The sequence below is a fragment of the Euprymna scolopes genome, chromosome 39, assembly GCF_053919585.1.
Source record: "Euprymna scolopes isolate OS-2025 chromosome 39, ASM5391958v1, whole genome shotgun sequence".
NCBI lineage: Eukaryota > Metazoa > Mollusca > Cephalopoda > Sepiida > Sepiolidae > Euprymna > Euprymna scolopes.
The window spans coordinates 4781611-4804161 of record NC_136520.1 but is presented as its reverse complement, the minus strand read 5'-3'; the positions used below and the strand labels follow the sequence as shown (position 1 = coordinate 4804161).

The 22551-nt window shown below is 35.8% G+C and overlaps 1 protein-coding gene across 1 annotated transcript in view; it reads left to right on the top strand.

Annotated features, from left to right (window-relative positions):
- LOC145263624 (ribosome biogenesis protein WDR12 homolog) overlaps nt 1–22551 on the top strand; it is a 49028-nt gene that overhangs the window by 15099 nt on the left and 11378 nt on the right. The window contains exons 2-8 of the mRNA XM_080120467.1: nt 2157–2242; nt 5222–5328; nt 6040–6146; nt 12197–12312; nt 14653–14813; nt 18644–18689; nt 19336–19421. Of these exons, the coding sequence (XP_079976593.1) occupies nt 2157–2242; nt 5222–5328; nt 6040–6146; nt 12197–12312; nt 14653–14813; nt 18644–18689; nt 19336–19421 (709 nt within the window). The remainder of the gene's footprint in view (nt 1–2156; nt 2243–5221; nt 5329–6039; nt 6147–12196; nt 12313–14652; nt 14814–18643; nt 18690–19335; nt 19422–22551) is intronic.

The window sequence follows — 22551 nt, the reverse complement described above, 5'->3', positions numbered from 1 at the left end:
AAAAAAAACAAAAACGACCAAGTTCTCTCTGATTTTCTCTCCTCTGATCTTGAGCACGTGGTACAATGGGGAAAGAAGTGGCTGGTTGCTTTTAATGCATCTAAAACCAAGTTTCTATCGTTACATCATCAATGCTCTGATCCCCATTTGGCATCAAGTGAAAAGAATGGCTCTCGTCTTGGGGAGGCTCCATGTTTTGACAAGCTTCTGGGCTGGACCTTTACTCCTGGTCTGAAATGAAACACATACATCAAATCTGTTGCCAAGGTTGCTGGAAAAATGGTGCGATCCTTCTATCAATCTAGTAGATATTTCACTGCTGATTCAATTCTCTACCTAAGAGCCAGGTATGTCCAAGGATGGAGCATTGTTGCCACATCTGGTTAAGAGCTGCTAGAAGAGCTTGTCTTTTTTTTTTTTTTTTACACAGTGGTCCCCACTTATCAAGGCCCGGAAGCCACTCAAGGATAAGGGTTATTGCAAGTACATTACATTAGTGTGGAGATTTGATGAAGTGTTTACTTAAGGGGGCGGTTCATTAGGAATTTGTTAATGTTGGACTTGAACACATCCAAGTTGTAGTCAGGTGGGAAGCAGGCAGACGGAACAGAGTTCAAAATAGATTTCGTAGCCTAGTAGGGGATGGCCTTTTCTCTTCCCTACAACTTCTTCTTTCTCACAGAAGAGACGTTGTGAGCCTGTCTACTTTATCGTGGCAAGTGCTCGTCTGAGCTCCAATCTCTGGTCCCTCCCCCCCCCTCGCTAAACTTTCGCGAGAAACACTATCAATATTTTCCCCCACTCTTTATCTGTGCCTAAATTAAAACGTAGACTCCATGAACAAAGCTTCTTTCTTAGAAGTGTACGCCTGTGGAACTTTCTTCCGTTTGCTTGCTTTCCAGCTGATCGCAATATGGTCGTCCATTCATAAAAAAAGTTCTTGATAAGCCGTTCCAAGTTTACACTACTAACGATTACTACGATATTGTCCTATTGACTACTGTAACTCTTTAACCCTCATCCTAGAGTGGCCTAAGGGCCTTGATAAGTGGTGACTACTATGTAAAAAAAAAAAAATTTTTTTTAATAATTCATTTATTTATTTATTTTTATATATATATATATATATATATAACAAGAGCTTATAGCTCTTTAAAAAAAAAGGCTAACAAACGGTTAGGAAGTGAGTTAAAGGAGCAAGTTATGGGGTGGGTAGTTTTAATTATTGTTTTAATTATTGTTATTATTATTGTTATTATTATTACTAGCATTTCAGCCCAGCGTTGCCCGGGTGTTTGGAGGTTATGTTGAGGAAAAAAAATAAAATAAAACGGTCAATTTTTGTATCTTTGATCCCTTAACATTTATTGTTTTGGGCTCAAATCAAGTTATTAAGTTAGATCCATATCTAAGGAACCTATATCTAAAATTTCAAGTGTTTAGACCCAAAATTGTTGGAGTTTGGTAGAGTTCTCAAAGGTTAAATCGTTGAACTTTGACCCCTTAACAGCCAAATTTCTGGCCAAAAACTGATCACAAAGATTTTCCCAAATCTCAGTACCCTGTATATCAAATTTCGAGTCTGTAGACTTAAAATTGGCAGATTTATTGCGTAGGGAAATGTACAGACAGAAAGACACGTTCACTTTTATAGATATAATAGATTAATAGTACATTTCCTCCCTATCATCCCACCACGCCAATCACCCACATCCTAAATTTTTTTTTGTCCTTTTATCACCTCCAAAAACTTTGCTACCCTATCCTTATACCTCTGCCTTATACCCCAACCCACTCCCTGTATATCTAATAACAAGAATTATTGCTACGTATTATGTAATATATATTCGTATTCTGAAATTTTGTATTATAGCCTTACAACTACCCACCAAGACCCACCCCATAATTTGCTCCTTTAACTCACTTCCTAACCCTCCCTCGCGGTATGGGTTCGAGTCTGTCTTCCTACTACCACTTTTTTCTTTTTTTTGCTCAACACACACCTCTAAGCACCTAGGTAATGCCGGGCACCCAGGCTATTTTTTATATAATGGCTTGAATTAAAGTTTAAAATGCAATTTGAGGATATCCTTCAAAAATTGAACGATTATTTTTTTTTTTAAATTAAAATATTTTATGTTTTCTGTCTTTGATAGATATTCTGTTCCTGACGCTCCATTTTCTGTGCCTGACAATGTCGGTCCGAAAGAACTGAATTCGTTGGTGAATAGCTTGTTGAAAGGTAAGCACCGAAGATTACATCCCTTTCTGATTTGTGTAATGAAGCAACAGGGACATCCCATGCCACCCAGGCCACTCCCCCCACCAATTTTTTTTTATCCTTTTGACTCCTGTAAGATATACATAAGTTATGATGAACCACCAATTTTCAGACCCTGTTTTTGAGCCCAGCCAAAATAAGACCAAGAGGCAGAAAAAGGACTGTTGCGACGCATCGTGATCGGACTGCCCATCGTTACAAAATTGCAATTTTTTAAAAGTTTTTAGTTTTGTGCCTAGAAAATTGCACCTTGTAGGATTTTTTGACTGAGAAATCCGAAAATCAACCGTAGAAAGCCAGGGGACTTAATCTTGTGGGACTTTTTTTGACAATTTCTATGCTGAGACAGCTTACGCAGGAACCCCCAAAAACAACTCGAGTGGTCAGAGGTGATGTTGATAAATATAAGAAAGTTTTATAGCTGTAGGGGTGTAATTTATATATATATATATATATATATATATATTTATTTATTTTTTTTTTTTTTAAAGTTTGTTTTTGAAATGTCGTTACTTTCAATGTATACCGTTTTTGTTTAACGGGTCTAGATTGTTATTTTAAAACCAGTCACCATTAATTTTGAGTTAAACTCAATGTGTCTATTTAATAGGGACAGAGCGTATATCCAAAATATCACAAAATGAAGAATTATTCAATAAAAACAAGGAATATTACAACCAAACCTTAGCTTGATCAGGATATAAAGAACAAATTAAATTTGTTAAGGAAACTCAAAACAATAACATAGGCACAGAAAGAACAATAAACAATGCAAATGTAATATCTTACAACATGTCGATGAGGAAATATAAAAACGGAAAAAAAAGAGCAAAAACAAATGAAAAAATAAAACATACAATAAACACAAAAAAGAAAAATGAAAAGATAGACCATAATAAAACTGAAAGAGAAGTTAAAACGAAAAATAGAAGGAAGAGCCAGACGTGGTTCAATTCATCGTTCAGCCACCATATAAAAAAATAACATCTCAAGGGAATTTTACCAAATTATAGACAAAAATTTTCCGCAAGGGAGTAAACAAAGTAAGAAAATTAATAAAAACACTGTTAAGCTATCCTTCTCAACGTCTGCTAACTTAACAAATACCATAATTGGCTCAAATAACGCAAAATTAAACAAATTTTTGAACAACAGAAATAGGAAAGAAAATGAATCTAACAATGTAAAAGAATGTAACTGCCGGGACCCTAATGAATGTCCAATGAGGGGGAACTGTTTAACGTTACACGTAGTATACAACTGTGAAGTTATAACAGATAATGAAACTAAAGTATATCTGGGGAGCATCGGAACTTGCTTTATGGACAGATATCGTAATCACCTAGCATCGTTTAAAAATGAAACTGAGAAAGAAAAGAATACCACAAATAACGAAAACAATAAAAATGAAAACGATGGTAGAAAGGATCATAACAATAGTGACAACTACAACTACTATAATGAAAATAGAAACAGAACCAATAGTAATAATGAAAACAACTGGAAAAAAAACAAAGAAAAACTCAACCACTTTAGCAATATGGAATAAGGAATTAAAGGAAAATAAAACTGAATATAAATTAAGATGGTCAATAATTGATAAGGGGAAAAAATATAAACCTAGCAAATCGAAAAGATGCAACTTATGTATATTAGAATCTTACCATATACTAATATCAAAAGAAAAATTATTAAATCAAAAGACTAGATGTAATCCACGGGTGTTTGCACAGAAACAAATGTTTAATTTCACGCACTAGAGCAGATTTGGGGGGGGGGGGTGCAAGGGAGGTAATCCTAGATATAAAAAAAAAATGATACCACGAGAGTGACCTCCCCTGCATTAGGTAATATAATATGAATTCAAACACTAAGCAAAAAAAAACAATATTAAAATAAACACGCATAAATATAGGAATAAAATTATATGATAATTGGAAAAAAAGAATTAGGAAAAAAAAAAAGGGAAAATTAAAACAAAAATAAATAATTAATGAATAAGAAATAAAAATACGAAAGTACGGGTTAAAACGGAAAACTATCTTTGCATAACACTAAAAGATGAAGGAAGTGAAGAAGAAATCCTTTTACCCAAATACGATGTCCATATATATATATATATATATATATATGTATGTGTGTGTGTGTTTATCTTATGATTTTATATTTCAAACCGTTACATTCTGTAATAAACAAGAAAATTGGCACAAGGCCATTTAAAAACTGGGGATGGGGTGTCTATGGTCATCCTCATTCCTGTACCTTTGCTTGTTTATGCTTGATCCGAGCTAAAGTTCTCATTCACCGAAATACCTCAAGCACACCGGGAGGAGGAGGTGGGGTTAGTGGGGGGGGGGTCATCATTCCTAAGATTCACAAATCATATCCTGTGTGTGGGGTTTTTTTTGGTTTTTTTTTTTTTTTTTTTTTCAAACAATGACATGAATGAAAATACATAAACATCAAAATTTATAAACAAAAAAAGTAATTTGTTTAACTACATTTTGATCTTGGTTTGAAGGCCAAGAATGTCTGCTCTTATGGCGTTAAGAGTAGCAAGTGTTGTTAGCAGTACATTGTGTTCTACAGTTTTGATAAATAATATCGAATCCCGAACAATGGCTGTTAAAAGTTTGTAAAATAAAACCTACTGATGATGATGATGCATGCAAGCAAGCATTATGATGTACACTCAGATGAAGTTAAGATTACAGAGTTACTAAATTTGAACTAAAAAGAAATGACTGAAAATCATTCATCAAAAATTTAAAAAGATCTGTAAAATTATGTCTGCTCTTATGGTGTTAAGAGTAGCAAGTGTTGTTAGCAGTGCGTCGTGTTCTACAGTTTTAATAGTAGAGTGTTGAGTTTTTCATAGCAGTGTGTTGAATTTAACATTTTTTAATATCAAATTTTCTTTCTTTTTTCTTTTCCCACCAGAAAGCACAACGTATATTTCTTCCTTGATTGAATTTGATTTTCTAATCAACGGGGAATTTCTGAAAGTTCCGCTACAACAACGCATTCAGGAGAAAAATATTCCTGCCGTGAGTCAGTCCATATTTTTTTATTTATTTTTGTACTTATGCAGAGTACAGGCCGTGGTGAAATAATGTTATTATTTAGAAAGTCATTTTTAATATAGGGAGAGTAGAGCGTTTTCTATAACTATTCTGGACTTTCACCTAACAATTTGATAAACAAAAGGATACTTATGCATTTTACAGGCCTGAAATACTAACATTATTTAGAAAGCCATTATTCAGGTGGTGAAATACTAACATTATTTAGAAAGCCATTCTTAACATGGGGAGGGGAGGGTGTTTTTATAACTATTCTGTACTTTCACCTTACAATTCAATAAACAAAGATACCATAAAACCTGAAAATAACAGAAAAAAAATCATGAGAAAACTAGAAAGATGGCTGCGAAACAGCCACAATGTTGAGTCTTCTATGAATTTTTTTTCTTTTTTTCAACATTATATTATTACGTATTTTGTTCTTTATAAGCACAAAATTTCTAATTTTTCTGAGGAGTATATGCACGAGAAGAATCAATATTGACATAATAATAAGATTGTTTCTGCATAATGAAACAAATCTGTAAAAAAAAAAAAAAATGTACTGAAATTTTTATTTTTATTTTTATATCTGTTTGTGATGTATCTTTGTGTTCTTTTTATATCTGTTTGTGATGTATCTTTGTTATTTTTCTTTTTATATCTGTTTGTGATGTATCTTTGTGTTCTTTTTAGGAAACTGTGATAGAAATTGAATATATCGAGAGAAACCCAGCACCACAACCTGAAGATTCATTGATTCATAATGACTGGGTTAGTTGCCTGGAGGGCAGTTTACAATAGTAAGTACTTATTTTTGTGTGTGTGCAAATTTATGCAATCAAGGGTGCAAATTTATGCAACCAAGGGTGCAAATTTATACAATCAAGGGTACAAATTTATGCAATCAAGAGTGCAAATTTATGCAATCAAGGGTGCACATTTATGCAATCAAGGGTGCAAATTTATACAATCAAGGGTACAAATTTATACAATCAAGGGTACAAATACAATCAAGGGTGCAAATTTATGCAACCAGGAGTGCAAATTTATGCAACCAGGGGTACAAATACAATCAAGGGTGCAAATTTATGCAACCAGGAGTGCAAATTTATGCAACCAGGGGTACAAATACAATCAAGGGTGCAAATTTATGCAACCAGGGATACAAATGCAATCAAGGGTACAAATTTATACAATCAAGGGTACAAATACAATCAAGGGTACAAATTTATGCAACCAGGAGTGCAAATTTATGTTACCAGGTGTACAAATGCAATGAAGGGTACAAATTTATACAATCAAGGGTGCAAATTTATGCAACCAGGAGTGCAAATTTATGCAACCAGGAGTACAAAGACAATCAAGGGTGCAAATTTATGCAACCAGGGGTACAAATACAATCAAGGGTACAAATTTATGCAACCAGGGGTACAAATACAATCAAGGGTACAAATTTATGCAATCAAGGGTTCAAATTTATGCAGCCAAGGGAAAAATTAGTGCAGGTAACAATCAATTTGATACAAGTTCAGTGAGTAGAAACAAATCGGCGAAAGAGAAAAGGGTGGCAATAACAAAGAGAAATCAGATTTCAGGGCTTTACATTGCAACTACAACAGTTGATTTTTCCAAGTGTCGACTTGAAATAATAAAATGCTTATCTTTTGTTTTTCAAGAACAATCGTCAAAACTCATTATCGCATGACAAATGTTGTTTCAACCTTTATTTTTTTAATAAAATGAGCAAAGTCAAATTATCTAAACAATATAAATTTAATAAAACAATATATATTTTTTAACAAAGGCTGTTTAAAAAAAACTGAAGAAATTCAAATGTTTATACGTTTTTAAATCTCAACATAAAATTTGGTGCATATTTAGAATTATACTTATTTTTTAAAAATAATGAAGAAAAATCTTTATGATGTATGTACTTGTCACGGAACGAAGATGTCATACTCCAAAAACCATGTGGGTTTGGCTAGTGACTTTTCTATTTGGCTAGTGAATGAAAATATTTAGTTGTCAAAGGTCAACTAAGGATAAATTTGTCCGTAGAGCCCTGCGTTTTCCCATTTTCTTCTTTTTTTTAAATTCTTGTTCACCCCATATGTATTGCCATTTTCATGTAAGGGGCAGCTGTTTGCAATCTAACGGGACCACATGAGTAGATAAGAAAAAGTTTGTTCACATTACATTTAAACTTTTGCATGTTAATAGAGTCAGGAAAGCAGATATGGAATTCTAAAATCTAGCAGTGAGGGAAGAAGCTATTAGAATAGAAGGCTTCCTGGCATCTAGGAGCGTCAACAGTGAAGGGGTGGAATTTTGCTGCTTGTTAGGTTTGTTGGGAGGGGGTATATTCATCAGAAAGGTACATGTGCAATAAGTTTATCAGAGCACATTCCATTAAAAACAGGCATAGAGATGCAACATTGCAGTGATGGTACAGGGGTTGGATGTTGGGTGATAGTGAGGTACCTGTTAGGTTGCAGACTTTTTTTTTTTTTTTTTTTTTTAGACCCTGTCTGGGGGGAGGGGGGGGCTAGTAGTTGATGCACCAACCCAGATATGATGTACAATACTCCATGCATAAGATCACTTATCAAGGCCTGAAGGCCACTCGAGGATAAGGGTTAATAGGTGTCCAGTAGTCAATGGGATTATAACATAGTAATCATTAGTAGTGGAAATTTAGTAAATTGGATTACTTAAGGGAACGGTTCATCAAGAACTTGTTTACATTGGACTTGAAGACAACCATATTGTAGTCAGCTGGAAAGCAGGCAATCGGAAGAGAGTTCCACAGGTGAGCAGTTCCAAGAAAGATGCTTTGTTCATGAAATCTACGTTTAGGTTTAGGCACAGATAAAGAGTGTGGGAAATTATTGATAGTGGTTTTGGCTAGACGAGTGTTTTTGTGAAAGATTGATGAGGCGTGGGACCATAGATTTGGAGCTCAGATGAGCACCTGCCATGAAAATAACGATAAAGCAGAGACAGGCTCGCAATGTCTCTTCTGTGGGGAAGAGAAAAGGGCATCCCCCACTATGCTACAAGACAGGATAGGCTGCTTCTAGCAGCTCCTGCCCAAATGTGGCAGCAGTACTCCATCATTGGACGTACCTGGCTTTTATATAGGTAGAGAATTGCATCAGTAGTGAGATATATGCTGGAGCGGTAGAAGGATCCTACCATTTTTCCAGTGACCTTGGCCACGGATTTGAGGTTTCCAGCGACTTTGGCCACGGATTTGATGTATGTGTACCATTTCAGATCGGGAGTAACGGTCAGGTGCAGAAGTTTGTCAAAACATGGAGCCTCCCGAAGACGAGAGCCATTCATTTCAATTGATGCCAGATGGGGATCAGAGCAGTGATGATGTAAAGATAGAAACTTGGTTTTAGATGCATTAAAAGTAACCAGCCACTTCTTTCCCCATTGTACCACGTGCTCAAGATCAGAGGAGAGAGAGTCAGAGAGAACTTGGTCATTTACAGTTTTTGATGCATTGTAGATATAAGATACTCTCAGGTGTCAGTAATTTTCTAGCATGGTAGAGGGAGCCCACCTTCTTCGCAGTAGCCTTCGCAATGATCTCAATATATTTGTTCCAATATTCTTGTTGCTGTGAATGTTAAGCTGAAGAGTTTGGAGGATAAGATGTCGGGTAGAGTATTATTTATGACAATCAGTGGTTGAGAGAGTTTCTTGCAATTTTTAAAGGAAAGGAGCTTAGTCTTAGTAGCATTAAATGTTATAGATTTATGGCCAAATTCCACTACAGACTGAAGGTCGTTTTATAAGGTTTCTGCCATTGCCTTTGATGTGTGTACATTTTTTTTTCGCTCTTTATGTCTATTATAGAGCAAAGTGTGATCAACAAATAAAAACGAGTTACTGCCCTTGGCAAAAGCTGGGAGATATATTTGCTAATGCTGCCCAACAGCAGAAACATACCATCGTCAACAGGAAATAGTCATCTCGACAATGATTTCAATATGCTGGTGTCTTTGGTGCCGGGAGAACAAAACTTTCTCTCTGTGGCTAATCTTAAGATATATATACGAGCCAGCCTTTTAAGAATTTTATTTTTTTAACGGTATGCCACCTTCACACATGGCAAAGGGAGGTGGAAAGTCAGCAGTCTTGGTCAGCCTGCGACATTCATACGACCCCTCCCCTTCTTTCTGGGTTCCGTTTTTGTCCAGTGGACGTGTTTGTGTGTGCGCGCGCGTCTCTCTCTCTCTCTCTCTCTCTATATATATATATATATATATATATATATATCGCTCTTTCTCACCCTCTCCTTCTCTATCTATCTATCTCGCGCTCTCTCTCACTCTCTCCCTCTCGCTCTTTCTCTCCCTCTCTCTCTTTATTTAGTGCCCTTTCTCTTCGTTATCATCGCCTTCCTTGTTTTCCTTGTCTAATGGTGATTAACTACTCTTTGCAGCAGCCTTGGCAATGTCCTCAATGTATTTGTTCAAATTCATGTTACCAGTGAACGTTAAGCCAATGAGTTTGAACGATGAACTCTCAGGTAGTCTTAGCAATTAGTGGTGGAGACGGGTTTTTGCAGGTGTTAAAGGAAAGAAAGGTCTTGTTACCATTCATTTAAGGTCACATTCCACTACAGGTCGTTTTATAAGGTTTCTGCCAGTGTCTTTGATGTGTGTACATTTCCTTCTTTTTTTTTTTTTGCTCCTTATGTATAGAGCAAAGTGTGATCAACAAATAAAAACGAGTTACTGCCCTTGGCAAAAGCTGGGAGATATATTTGCTAATGCTGCCCAACAGCAGAGACATACCATCGTCAACAGGAAATAGTCATCTCAACAATGATTTCAATATGCTGGTGTCTTTGGTGCCGAGAGAACAAAACTTTCTCTCTGTGGCTAATCTTAAGATATATATACGAGCCAGCCTTTTAAGAATTTTATTTTGAACTGTATGCCGCCTTCACAAATCGCAAAGGGAGATGGAAAGTCAGCAGTCTGGGTCAGCCTGCGACATTCATGCGACCCCTCCCCTTCTTTCTGGGTTCCGTTTTTGTCCAGTGGACGTGTTTGTGTGTGCGCGCGCGTCTCTCTCTCTCTCTCTCTCTCTCTCTCTCTCCATATATATATATATATATATCGCTCTTTCTCACCCTCTCCTTCTCTATCTATCTATCTCGCGCTCTCTCTCTCTCACTCTCTCCCTCTCTCTCCATATATATATATATATATATCGCTCTTTCTCACCCTCTCCTTCTCTATCTATCTATCTCGCGCTCTCTCTCTCTCACTCTCTCCCTCTCTCTCTTTATTTAGTGCCCTTTCTCTTCGTTATCATCGCCTTCCTTGTTTCCCTTGTCTAATGGTGATTAACTACTCTGAACCCATTAACGCCCTTTGTTTAGCGCCTTTTTTACGAATCAATTCCAGAAAGAGTTTTTTTTTTTTTTTTTTTTTTCAGAGAAATACTGCTTTTTCTGGGCTCCGTCGAAGACAACCTCCGGCGAATTTTTATTTCAGCACCTTCAAGAATAGAGAGCCATTCCTTAGTCAACAGGAAATAGTCATCTCAACAATGATTTCAAGATTCTGATGTCTTTGGTGCCGAGAGAACAAAACTGTCTCTCTGTGGCTAATCTTAAGATATATATACGAGCCTTTTAAGAATTCTATTTTGAACGGTATGCCACTTTCAATCAAGCATTGCATAAGGATGAAGATTGCGGTGATGGGACAGAGGTTGGGGGTTGGTTGATAGTGTGGAACCTAATAGATTTGAGATCTTTTTTTTTTTTTATTAGTCCAAGAGAAGAAACTATTAGAGTAGAAGGCTTTCCGGCATTTAGGAACGTCAACAGCGAAAGGGTGGGATTTTGCTGCTTCTCAGGATTAATCAGGAGTATGTACGTCAAGGATGCACATTTGCGATGAGTTCATCAGATCACATTCCATTAAAGTACTTGTAAAACAAGCATAAGGATGAAGATTGGGTGATGGGACAGTGGTTGGAGCTTGGTTGATAGTGTGGGACCTATTAGATTTGAGATTTTTTTTTTTCTTTTTTATCTTTGGCCTATCTAAGAGTTAGAGACTAGTGGTCAGTTGCACCAGCAACAATACTCTCTATGTGTGACTTTGTAGAGATACAGGATACTCTATAGTGTGAGTAATTTTCTAGCACAGTATCTTCTTTGGAGCAGCCTTGGCAATGTTCTCAATGTATTTGTTCCAGTTCATGTTACCTGTGAACATTAAGCCAATGAGTTTGAACTATGGGCTCTCGGGTAGTTTTAGCAATTGGTGGTTGAGAAGGGTTTTTGCAGGTATTAAAAGAAAGAAACTTAAACTTAGTAGCATTAAATCCATTTACGACCCCATTCCACTACGGATTTTTTTATTGAAAGGATTCTGACATTGCACGTGTTAAAAACAACCAAAGCTTCCAAATGTTTTGGTCCTGCATATGACCTTAAACTATATCCGATGGTGAGGCCCCAGCTTTGCGGGCTTTTGGGGAGTGTGGAGCCACTCTTTAATTGCCATTGCTCCTGGGTCCGCTTTGACCCAGAGTGGTAGCACCTGTTAGTGTCCCAACTATGGGTTAAATAAAAACTGACTCAAAAACAAAAAATATATTCTATTAAAAACATTTTCTTCAAAATTACTGGATTCGGCATTAAATAACCCAAAAAGGATTGATATGCCATAAAACAAAAACAACTAACACCAACCAAATTTTTCACCCAAATCAAATAATTGCTCGATTTGAAATATTATTTTCTATACAACATCCGGGCAACGCCAGATTTTCTTGTTTGTCATCTCTTTTTTTTTTTTTTTTTGTGTTTCAGTATACTTTCTGGTTGCTATGACAACACGATCCACCTATGGACAACAAAAGGTGAAAGCTTGACAATCATTCCTGGCCATTCTGCCCCGGTCAAATGCGTCTCGTGGATTGACCTCAGTAAGTGACCTCTCGCCCCTAGATTTCTTTTTCTGTCAAAATAAACAAACTGGAAAAATGCCAGCAAACTTAACCGGTTTCAAATACAAAATGCCTTAAAAAGTTTCCAGACATTTTTTTGTATCGGCACTTTTATTGATAGTACACACATTAGACTCTAGTCCCCTTCAAAGTAATTTCCACCGGCTGCAATGTACTGTTCCAACAACTTCTGGAAGTTCTCTTGTGGGAGCATGTTAATGACACTCGATGCAGCCTCTTTCATCTCCTCAACTCATAACGATAGCCTCTAAGGTATCCTTGAGCTTAAGGAATAATCAAAAGTTACAGGGAGGGTGAGGAACTGTCTTGTTGCCCATGGCAACCTTCTTCGTTCTGATCTTCTCTGAGCACCCTTGGGGCAAACTTCGCATAAATCATCCGCATCTTCAGTTCCTTATAAATAATTGGTGTGTACAGTTCCCACACTGACATCAAACTGTGCACTTATTGTCTTTATAGACACACGGCAGATCTTATCCATGAAATTCTTTATTTGGCCAATCAACTCTGGTGTTCTGACTTCCTCCGGCTGCAATACACTTGTTGTAGTGTTCTAACAGCCTCTTTCATTTCTCCAATTATCTCATAACGACAGTCTCTAAGATTTTCCTTGAGCTTAGAGAATAACCAAAAGTCATAAGGAGCAAGGTTTGGACTATAGGGAGGGTGAGGAACTGTCTTAATAATGCCCATCTTGGCCAAATAGTCTCTGACAAGGACGGAGTTGCATCTTTAGTTCTTTACGAATAATTGTGTGTACAGTTCCCATACTGACATCAAACTGTGCACTTATTGTCTCTATAGATACACGACGGCCCTTATCCATGAAATTCTTTATTTGGCCAATCAACTCTGGTGTCCAGACCTCCTTACTTCTCTCACACCTCTCATCCCTCACAGACTCCCTGCCTTCCTGGAATCCCTTATGCCATTCAAAAACTGATGCTCGATTCATGCAAGATGGTCCAAAAGCAGTCTGAAGCATTCCATACGTTTCTGTGGCATTTTTTTCCAAGTTTAAAACAAAATTTTATTGCATATCATTGTTCTAAAGTGTCCTCACGCCAAGATTGCATTTTTGAAATTCACCAGCTGTGACAATCAGGCTTTAGTAGGTTGTATTCCAATTCCTGCTGTAGCTGTTCATTTGTACCAGAAATCATAAAAATTGGTCAGTCATCTCATATGATTTATAGCAATGACATACTGAATTTTCAAGAGTCTACAACAATTTTAAAATCCCTGTACAAAAAAGTCTGGAAATTTATTTAAGGCACGTTGTAGGTTTTGATGTTTAGCATAAATTTATTTTAAAATGAAAAATTTACATTTAAAACCAAAAAAAAAAAAAAAATGATGGTTCAAGAAATAATGTGAAGAGTGGATTTTGAAGATGATAATGGTGGTTAATGGCATGCACTGACCAACGTCGTCACTGGTTCCGTCATTAAATGACCAAGCCAGGTCATGTACGGATATTGACTCGTATACCAAGTTAATGTTGCGTCAGGCTTTCCCCCATTTCATTACAGGATTTTTGGTGTACGATATTTTCTTTCTCTCATGGGTATACACGTCATCACAGGATGAAATGGCTCCCTCATTTCATCACAGAATGAAATGGGGGAGGATGAAATGGGAGAAAGAACTCAGTCATGTTCTGCAAAGTTTTTTTTTTTTACTTTACTCATGTTCACCCTTAACAAAACATATCGTCACTTGGACGTAAGGGGCTACAAATTTGGAACCATGCCTAGGAAAGGTTAAGATGTTGGTTTACGTTACATTTAAACTACTGCATATCGGTATAGTCAGGAGAGCAGAGAGCAGGAAGGGAATTCGAAAGTCTGGCTATTCAAAGGAAGAAACTATTAGAGTAGAAAGCTCTCTGGCATTTAGTGATCTTAACTGAAGGGGGTTAGATTTTGTTGCTAAACAGGTTTGTTGGGGATATGTATGTCGAAGTTAAAACACAAAAACAATTTTCTCTTCAGGTCAGCCAAACCAAACACCATGAATAAATATTTGAAGATATAAAGAACTTGAAGCATGAAAGACTTTTTTTTTTCGAAATTATTGGATATGGTATTAAATAATCTATGGGGTTGATATGCCATAAAATAAAAGAAAGAGGTTCATATGCTATAAAATAAAACCTCCCAAAAAAAACACCACTCGGGTTAGTTTAAAGTGTTCAGTTTCGATAATTTCAAAATTTCTTCTACGTTCCAACTCTTTTGAACTCGCTATTTTTTCATGAGAAAAACTTTTTTACATTTTACTTTTGTTTTCTTTCAGCTGAAGAAAACCCCGTTGGTCAGTTTGTCAGCGGTTCGCACGATCAGACGTTGTTATTATGGCAATGGCATCGAGATACGAACGAGGTTGATTGCATCTGCGTGTGTCGAGGTCATGCGGCCAGTGTTGACTGCGTCAGCGTGGACAAAACGGGGAAAAGGGTCAGTGGATTGAAAACGTTTTCTTTTTGTTCTTTTTTTTATAATTTTATTTCTGCTTATCTGCATGTGATGCGTGTGCGTGTATCCGTGGCCAGGCTCATCATTGCTTAAATTTTTGGGGAGACCCTGTGTGTCACGACTTTTCTTACCTCTCGGGTTAGAGATACTATTTACATTACATGGCAAGAGACACTTGGGTCGGTACGTGGGTGGTGGTGGTGGTGTCGTGGGTGTCTAATTGGTGCGGGAGGGGGGGTCATATATGGTGGTTGTAAATAGTCATTTTTGAGAAAGTTTGACGGGGGGGTGGGCATAGATTGAAGCTCAGACGAGCACTTGCCATGAAAATAACGAGAGAGCAGAGGCAGGCTTGCAACGTCTCTTCTGTGGGAAAGAAGTTGCATTGTAGAAAAAAGGGCGTTACCTATGTTTCGAAGTCGGTTTTGAACTCAAGGTTGGATATGACATGCTGAGAAGCTCCTGCCTAGATGTGGCAATAATACTCCATTTTAGGGCGTATCTGACTCTTATACAGTTAGAGGATTGCGTCAGCAGTGAGATACCTCCTAGAGCGGTAGAGTGATTCAATCATTTTTCCAGTGATATTGGCAACAGATTTGATGTATATTTTTATAAAGAAAATCAAAATTCTTTATAGCTAAATGACAATCGTTCATCTCCCTATGCCATTTTTGCAGGATAAGGGAGATAATTCTAAATAATTCAAACTTCGAGATTGTAGAAAGCCATTCTTAACATAGAGAAAGTGAAAAGGAGGGGTATTGGAAAAACTTGAAATGATTTTCTTAAAAATGAAACTACTTGATAAATTTTACATGATTTTTGGTGCACGATATTTTCTTTCTCTCATGGGTATACACGTCGTGAATTTTTTTTTTTTTTTTTTTTTTTTACATGACGGGGAGGGGTATGGACAAGCTCCGTTGAAGATTTGTGAGTTCGGCAAAATTATTTTTGCAACTAAACAATGGGAGGGGGAAGGGGTTTTGATTTAAGCGGGTCTTGTGTTTTGTAGAAGATAGATAAACAAATCTTATCAACGGCAGCCATCTTTGATGCAACTAAAACACAGGTTTGCATTATTCTATCTACTAGCATAATCTGGTCGTAAAATACCCTTAAATATGATATTTTGATTAATGCAATTTTTCGTATTTATTATTATACAGGGTGTCCCAAAAGAAGCTGACGGATTTTAAATTTAATTAACTTCATCAATATTTAAGTTATGCTTACCGATTTTCATATATAGGTAGATGAACCTCTCCGTGATTTTTTGAGCTGTAGTAAGATATCATAGTCTACTTATTCTAGTTTTATTTACACAACTTAATCTAGGGTATGTTTTTCATAAGGACTAATTTTAGTTATGAAAAATGATGTTACTCAAATGTCCACCATTTTCATTTTCACACTCTTGTGCTCTCTGAAAGAGATTGTCCAGAACATCACTTAATGTTTCAGGACTTATGGCCCTAATTTCATCCTCTATAATGTTTTAAGGGCATTTATTGTGGCTGGTTTGTATACCCACTCTTTGAGGTAACCCGAAAAGGAAGAAATCTGCACATGTGAGATCTAGCGAGCGGGGTGGACAATTTATCTCACAGCCACGAGAAATTATTCGGTTGCCGAATATGTCCTCGAACAGATTTAATGTTTCTCGTGCCGTTTGCACCGTTGCACGTTCCTGCTGGGACCACATTAGTTGTTTGTTTTGTACCCAAGGTCGAACAAAGTCTTCAAGCATCTGGCGGTTCCGAGCCCCTGTCACTGTTACATTCTCTCCTTCTTCATTTTCAAAAAAGTCAGGTCCGATTACTTCAACCGCGATTACTCCACACCATACTGTACATTTTTGAGGGTGTAATTGCCGTTATGCTGTTGCGTGGGGATTTTCTGATCCCCAAATCCTGCAATTTTGCTTATTTATGAACCCATTCAGATGAAAATGAGCCTCATCGGACATAATGAGGTTTTTGAGAAAGTTTGGATCCCCATTGGCTAAATCTTGAGATTGCTTGGCGTATTCCAGCCTTTTTTCTGGATCGTTTTTGCTGAAGCTCTTGCACCAATTTAATTTTCTATGGAAATTTGCTCTCTTCATGAAGCATTTTATGAAGAGATGATTGAGAGACCCCAATTTGACTTGATCTCCTTCTTACTGATGTGGATGGATCCTCGGCCACACTCTCTGCTAATCTCTGACGAGTCTCATCACTTCTTGCTGTATGGGGGTTTACCATATTTAGGGAGGTCACATACAGACCCTTGCTCATAAAATCGAGCCACCATAGCTTTTATTGCATTGGGAGTAGGGGAATTTCTTGTGTTGAAGTTTCGTCGAAATTCTCTTTGAGTTTCTGATATTGACTCATTCAACCCAAAATACAACTCTACGATAAATATCCACTCCTCTGTAGTGTAACGACTCATGATGACCTTGGAAGGGTTACTCTAGATGATCTGAAAAAATAAAAGAAAAATATAAAAAATTAAGAAAGTTATGTTTTTTTTACCCATTAGCTTCTTTTGGGATACCTTGTATTATATTGGACCCAATATATAGTAATGATTTAAAAAGTTTTTTAAAAAAAATGTGCGCCAACACTGAGAATAAAAACGAAAATGTTTAAAATTTACTTTTCCTTTGACATTAATGCCTGAGACATAAAGATATTCTTGCTCCACCTGGCAAATTCCAGTTTTTTAATTTTCAGTTTTGCACCGATTTTCCCTGGCTAAAACCCAAATATAAAGTTTTGCATGGGTTCAAATACCTTATATATGAAATTTCATGCCTGTATATCAAAAACTGTAGGAGTTTGGTAGGCAAAATTTTTAAGCAAAAATATATATATATATACATAAATATATATGAAAAGAGTTTTGCGTTTACTAAACCTTTTTACGCAAATATTACGCCAGTATAAATCATGTAGAATATCTGCATGAATATAATTACATGTAATAGATGATCATCCCATAAGAAAACTAGATCTTTTGCAGATTAATGCAATTCCATGACTCATATATAACAAAGTTGTATTTTCTGTTTAAATATATAGAAAAAAGGTCCGGGCCAAGATCAAAGTGTAGTATCTATTCCAGCAGATGCTGCAATCAAGTTTCTGATTTCTATATAACCAAGAGGCATTCACTACCAGCTCCCCCTTCCTTCCTCTCGGGGGAGCTGGTCCCCTCTATCCCTCCCTCCTCTCCACAGTAAAAAACGGCCTCATGCCTAATTTGCTTAGTGGGGAAGCAATTAAATACAATAAAATAGGAAAAAGTGTTTTTGATATGAATATCAATACAAAAAAAAAAAAGATTATAGGAGTATGGATTGGAAACTAAGGGAGATAATTCAATCTTAGTTTTGCAAGAGTTGCTTCCCTTGTTTTTTATGCAAAACTTTTGTCTTTATGAATTTCTTTTTTATTCAGTATTTTTTATTTATGATTTGTTTTCTCTAATTTTTTATTCATTTATGTAGTTTTTTTTATTCATTTATCTAAATTTTTATTTATTTTGTGTTTTTAATACCTTTATCTAGTCCTTTTTATTCATTCATGCAGGTTTTATTCATTTATTAAGTTTTTTTATTCATTTATTAAGTTTTTTTATTCATTTATTAAGTTTTTCATTTATGTAATTTTTTTATTTATGTAGTTTTTTTATTTATGTAGTTTTTTTTATTTATGTAGTTTTTATTCATTTATCTAGTTTTTATTCATTTATCTAGTTTTTATTCATTTATCTAGTTTTTTAATTATTGTTTTTTGTATTTATTTACTCCCTTGAAACAGTTTTGCAGTGGTTCCTGGGACAGCCTGCTTAAATTGTGGTCAACAGGTAAGAAACCTTATTAGCTGCAGCCTCATGATTTGAGATACCTTTTGAAAGTTTAAAAAAAAAAGTATACTACTTAACCCATCACTATTTTTAACTCAATGAACTTGACACTAGTGTTTTCAATTTAATAAAATGCTTTAAAATAAGTTAAAACGCAAAACCTTATCCAGGTAGTTAGAAGAGTAGCTTATCTTTCCTTTGGTTACATTTGTTGTACAGGGTGTTCCAAAAGTCTTGGGCACATTCCAAGTCCGCATATCTGCTTAATTGTGAATGGTAGTAAGATGAAAGTGGTGCCATTTTAAAGCTAAATGCATTAAGTTTTTTGTAAGACTATACCAAAATATACCAGATGTGTTTTTTTGTTCTAGAGATATTCAATGTCAAAATGTGCCCAAGACTTTTGGAACACCCTGTATTTTAATTTTTCTTCACCTTTTTTTTGTTTTTGTTTTATTGTTATGGTTTAAAAAAAAAAATGTCTAGAATTTTGATTGACTTCAAATTCTGATAAATTTTTATTCATGTTTTTGTTTTTGTTTTTGTTTTATTGTTATGGTTTAAAAAAAAAAATGTCTAGAATTTTGATTGACTTCAAATTCTGATAAATTTTTATTCATGTTTTTTTTGTTTTTTTTCTCCTCAGATTCTGATTCCACTTGTGTCATCCCAGAAAATGAAGAACGGCCTTTGAAAAAGAAAAAAACAGATGCACCCAAAATTCCATCACGCGTGAGTAACATCTAATCTATATATATATAAAAGCGAAAATGTGTGTATATATGTTCGCTTTTTGTGTATGTCCAAGAAAGGCTTTTTTCAGAGAAGCGCTCGGTCGGTTCACAACTTCACATATAAATCATAATATCTCCAAGTTAACAACGGATCTCGCCTGTCTATTTAATTTGCTCCACTTCGGGAAGATAAATATTCAACAGTCTTCGCTCGTCGCATGTGGATTAGGCTTTGTCCTATAATAAAAGCGACACTAATTCTGGCGGTATTTTTCCGGTCACCATCGCCGAAAATGTCCGAAAGCAATCAGCTTTGATCAATGTGGAAATATTTTCCTTATATCAGACAATTGCTATTCAAATTGGACAAGGGGAGCTGGATCCCCCCCCCCCCATAACATTAAAACGTGCACCTGCAAATTCTAAGTAATTAAATAAATTCAAACGTTTTTCCGTTAGTATCTCGCGGTGGCCCAATGGTTAACGTCGCATGTTTTTTTTTGTTTTTTGTTTTTGTTTTCACTTTAATTTCCAACTTCGCCTCAAGGGTTCGGGTTCGATCCTCATACTCACCTACCAAAACTTTTTTTTATATATATATAACCCCCCCCCCCCCACAGAAGTTTTGATTTGCCTCCAAACACCCGGGCAATGCCGGGTACTCCCCGCTAGTAATGTAATAAATCGTAAATCAAGAAAATCAAACTTTTTTTTTTTTTTTTGCGATTTTTTAAAAACTATTCTTTTATCTTTTTGCAACATGTTATTACGTGCAATGATTGGACTATTCTCATTTTGAGTGTTATTTGTGCAATAGGGGGTAATGCCTAGGAGGATGGGCTTATGATAATAGAATGGATTCTACACTACTCCAAAAAGAAGAAATAATGCCTGGGAGAAATGTCTCCTGAAAACAGGCCCCCATCATAATTGCTACGTGCAAAATAAATAGCCGATGCTCAAAATCATATCACCTACAAACCCTATTTAGTTTAATGGTTATCATTTGCTGTAGTTTCTTTTTTTTTTTTCTTTTTTTTTTTTTTTTTTTTTTCTTTTGTAATGCTAACCAAATATGTTTTGGTCTTTTCTTATTTTCATTACACTGAATTTTGCTGAATAAATATATATTTTATAGGTAGTTTTATGCATGAGTGCACGAAACCCCTAATAAAAGATTAATAAATTCAAAATGCACGGAATAATTCAACAACAATTCATTTTTATAACAAAACAACAAAAACATTTATTTCGCAAAAGAAGAAAAACTGCGTTCGAAGGAAAAGGAACCGAAAGTTTGCGGGTGTTCTACCGTCTGGAAGTGTTTTCAGGCTGTCCAGTGGAAGTCTTCAGTGAGGTAGTCACAGCCTGGGGGGATTGAGTGGACAGAGAGCGAGAGGAGAGAGGCCCGTGTTCTTTGGTGGTCGGAGCTCCTTTGTTAGCTGTCTGATTGTTCCAGACAGAGGTAAATAGTCCGGTAAGGGACACGTAGGATTAATGCACCCTGGTAGCTGATTGGTCAGTGTATGGCCGAATCAGTCAACCAAGAGGGAATTAATCACATTAATCTGTTATCGTAACTGCTACAATTTCTTTATTTCGTCTGCATTTACTAAGCAGACCAAGCCTAGGAATTTTATTAGTATTTGGGAGCCTTCTAATTGTGGAAAAACAAACATTGTACATCTTTAAAATTTCAGCAATGGAAGGGAGATAATCCCCATGTTGATCTTTATTAGAGTTGCCTCCCCTTTGTCAACAATTTCTTGACAAATTCAAAACTATAAAATATAATACAAAAAAATATATATGGAGCCAGCAACTTTTCTCTCTTCTTTTCCAAACAACAAACGATATGCCTGAAGGCGGCCGAAGGACAAACCAACCGAAACGTTGCACAAATAAAACTCAAGATGAGAACAATAGTCCGATAAATACAAAATTATCTCAAAAAATTCAGAACATTATGTTGCTAGTGATTTTTTTTTTCACAACAATTGATTCAAATAGATTATCATCGTTTCCAGTGCATAATTCCCTCTAATCATGTTACATGAAAAAGGAAAAAGGCTTGTCCCCTTTTTCTTGTAAGTAAAAATAAAGAGAATTAGTAAATGAAAATAAAATGAGAGAAAACGGGAATCGAACCCTGGAGATAAGTTTTAAAGAACAATTCTAAATGGAATGTTCAGTAAATTGTTGATTCTGATAAAATATTTAATAAATACAAATTTGGCTGGAAACTATGCACATTGTTAAGTAGAATGAATAATAAAATATAGGTTATATGAATTAAATAAGTAGGTTAAATTCCTTTGTAAAACAACAAAGGGAAATTTCCTGGTCATGAGAATGTTTCAAAAACGTTCAAATCGCGCATGTTGATGACACGTGAATTATAGTCACATTGACCAGACATGCATGTGATTTCTCAATATAGGAAAGAGTTCGAAGTTAGAGAGAGAGTCGTAGAGTCAGACAAAAGCCCGACCAGGGACGCAGAGAGGTTCAGACCGAACCTTGGCACCGTCTGGAAGCGAGAGGGTTTTAGTAGAAGAAGATGTAAAGAAGAAACTTTGAATTCCTGGATGCAAAGCCATTGACCGGTCATATGGAAGAAATAAATGATCATGTTTTTCATAACTGCCGTCTTCTGTGTTCATCATTACGAGAAAAGGTATTGTCCATTTCTGTATAAGAACCATTTGATAAAATCATCAAAAAAAATATGTGTTAGAAAGTATATGTGTCAAACTATTTATGTTATATAAAAACTCCCGTTTCATACAGAACTGTCAAAAGCATAAATGCCAATCTCTCGGTCTATCTATCTAGATATTGAATCACCTCTCAAATTGTATTAATATGCACTCTCTCTCTTTATATATACTTGTTAATGTCTCCGTCCCATATCTTACCATATGAACATCTTTAAGACGTATAAATCTTACATCTCTTACAATATGAACATCTCAACAATATGAACACTCACAATGAATATATATAATAACTAGCATCTCTACCAACAACATGATTAAGACTCTAATCTCTCACTAAGACTCTTACTCTTCTTATAACATGAACAACAGAAGAACATCATTCTAATAATAACACCACTATGTAACAAT